Source organism: Charadrius vociferus, unplaced genomic scaffold (assembly GCF_000708025.1).
Source record: "Charadrius vociferus isolate BGI_N301 unplaced genomic scaffold, ASM70802v2 scaffold359, whole genome shotgun sequence".
Lineage (NCBI taxonomy): Eukaryota > Metazoa > Chordata > Aves > Charadriiformes > Charadriidae > Charadrius > Charadrius vociferus.
Window position 1 is genome coordinate 3166842 of NW_009661369.1, and position 2759 is coordinate 3169600.

General features: G+C 45.6%; 1 protein-coding gene across 1 annotated transcript; it reads right to left on the bottom strand.

Annotated features, from left to right (window-relative positions):
* Positions 1-1854: 1854 nt before the first annotated feature.
* GPR6 (G protein-coupled receptor 6) lies at positions 1855-2757 on the bottom strand (the record flags this gene model as incomplete). The annotated part of the gene is made up of 1 exon (XM_009893631.1): positions 1855-2757. A coding segment is annotated over one exon (903 nt), but the record flags the coding sequence as incomplete, so codon positions are not given.
* Between the last annotated feature and the right edge of the window lie 2 nt (positions 2758-2759).

Consider the following 2759-nt stretch of genomic DNA (forward strand, 5'->3'; position numbering starts at 1 on the left):
GTGAGGGCTTAAAAGCCCGGAGGGGAACCTTTCTCACTAGTGACTTTAGAGTTCTCTGTCTGAGCAACGTTTTGACCTATCATAAGATCTGGTTTAAATCATATTTGTAACATCACTGCAACAGCGCCCTGATGAACTACGTGCCTGAAGGTATTCATCAATTACAATGTCACATTTGTGATTATTAGAATTGATTAAAAAAATGAGGCTAGCAGAGTCTGGAATACAGGTTGGTTTGTTGTTTTTGGTTTTTTGTTTTGGTTTTTTTTTAATGAAATGTCTTTGTATTATCAGTGAAACAATACTGATTTTCATAACACTTGCACCCACATAAATAGAGCGTTACTGATTCCCAGCCTCGCTGAGGCTTGTTGGATCCTTGTGGCCCCAGCTGCTCCAGCAGGCAAATGCTTTATGCATTGCCCAGTCATAAGCTGGGAAACACATTAGTCCAAACTTTTTGTACGGTGCTATGCTTGTAAAAGCAATATCTGTTTCAGCCCTTAAATACAAATTGAAATGATAGTGATAAACTATAACATAACTGGAACGTAAATGCAGCATAACTATAAATAAATAAGCAGCAACACTGCTTCTGAAATCTGCTGCCTGTGTTATTGCTCTAAATTAATCAGTCACCAGTGAATTTGAACCTGAGTGAAGAAGTGTTTCTGAACTCTGAACAGTGTTGACCTCTGATAGGCTCTGTGAAGCGACTATGCCGTGGGTTTATCAGAAAACTGTATATTGCTCCGAGACAGGCAGACAGCAAAGATGCACTTAAATGATTTTTCTACAGCATGTAGTTAAAAAAAAAAAAAAAAAGGAGGGGGAGAAACAATTCAGGTTCCCCTCAGAACTGCAGAGGATAAAGAAAGTCAATTTATTGTGGCATTTTACAGGCTTTTAGGAAAGAGGACTGGGCCTATTTTTTTTTCTTTTTCCTTTTTTCCCTTCCAGTGTTAGACTAAAAGAGGAAAAAAGGAGCCCAGCTTAGAGTCTGATTTTTCCCTACAGTTTGACAACTTTTTAATGGAGTATTATCATAAAGTGCTAACTTATAACCTGAAGATGAAAGCTACTGGAAACTTGGAGAATAATTGTAATTATCAGTCTGTTTGACAGGGCTTTGTGTTTCTTTGGTTGCTGGAGAATAAAAAGGAGTTTGTGCTCTTTGTTACTCTCTCTTTGCCAGAGTAAAGAAGAGACCAAACAAACAAGCAAGCAAGAAGGTGCTTTTCTTGGTGCAGTATTTCATCTCCATAGTGAATGATGATCTCTTTAGGCAGAATTACACAGGGAGCTTTCAAATGTAAACAAAGGGACTTTGCTCAACTAGCAAATTTGCAAGCCCTCTTATTTCTAAAAGCATCTAGACGCACAAACTTGTATTACATCTTAAATGTTTTTATTTGTATACAAAATGTTATAATTTATCAATATTGTGCGGCAAAGTATAGATACACACATACATACATACATACCCCCCCCCTCCCCCCCCCCACACACGTACAAATACGACACAAATACCACTTTCTTTCTCTGCCCCTCGGAAAGGCAACACTGTTTTTGGCAGGTCAGCAGCTAGAAATAAGGTGCTATAATTAAGCAGTATCGGAATGTCTTCACTTTACAAATGTGATGTGCAAATTTATATACAACCACTTTTTTTTTTCCATGGAACCCAAAACACCATACCCCGAACCACTCTCAGAGATACAAACATGTATAAAGTGCTAATACTTAAGCATGTTTCCAATGACTTCACAACGTAGTTTGAAGTTTAGAACAGGCACTGTAATAGTTCACTGGGTAGATTGTCACTCGGTGCGGCATGACAGAGAGAAAAGTCACTCAGACATCGCTGGGGGACCGGGAGCGAAAGGACACTTTAGCCTGAAAACAGCCGCAGAGGAGCACCCACATGGACCTCTGGATTTCCTGGTTTCTGTAGGCGTAAATGATGGGGTTGATCATGGAGTTGTAGGTAGCAGGTAGGAGCGTGGCGTACGTGTACACGGAAGGGTAGTCAGGGTCCCCCACTACACAGTAGATGGCAAAAGGCAGCCAGCTGGCTCCAAAAGTCCCGAGGATTATAGCGAGGGTAGAGACTCCTTTTTTGGTGGCGACATAGTGGGAAGCAGTCAGAAAGTGCTGCTGGAGAGCTATCTGATGGGCATGCCTGCAAACGATCTTGCAGATCTCGATGTAGAGATGGAGCATGATGAGGAAAATGAGAAAGAAAGAGGCGGACAGCAGCGTCACATTGCTCTTGGTCAAGGGTCTGACGACGCTGCAGGCGGCACGGTCGTGGAGGCAGTTCCAGCCCAGGACGGGCAGCAGCCCCAGGCAGAGGGAGACCCCCCAGGCGCCCGCCAGCATGGTGTGGATGCAAAGCACCGTCCTCTCTGAATAGTAGGTGAGGGCGTTGTAGAGGGAGAGGTAGCGATCGACCGTGATGGCCAGCAAGCTACTCACAGAGGCGGCGAAGGAGGCGACGAGGAAGCCCACCGTCAGCAGGCTGACCGTCTCGGAGCGGATCACGTACTGGAAAACGAAGTTGAGGATGAGGCCGAGGCCGGCCAGGAGGTCGGCGGTGGCCAGGCTGCCCACCAGCACGAACATGGGGGTGCGCAGGGCGGGCGAGTAGCAGATGATGGCCACCACCAGGGCGTTCTCGCAGGCGATGGCGGTGCCGGACACGCAGAGCATCACATCCCAGGGGTTGAGCGCGGCGGGCGCGGGGGGCCGCGACGACA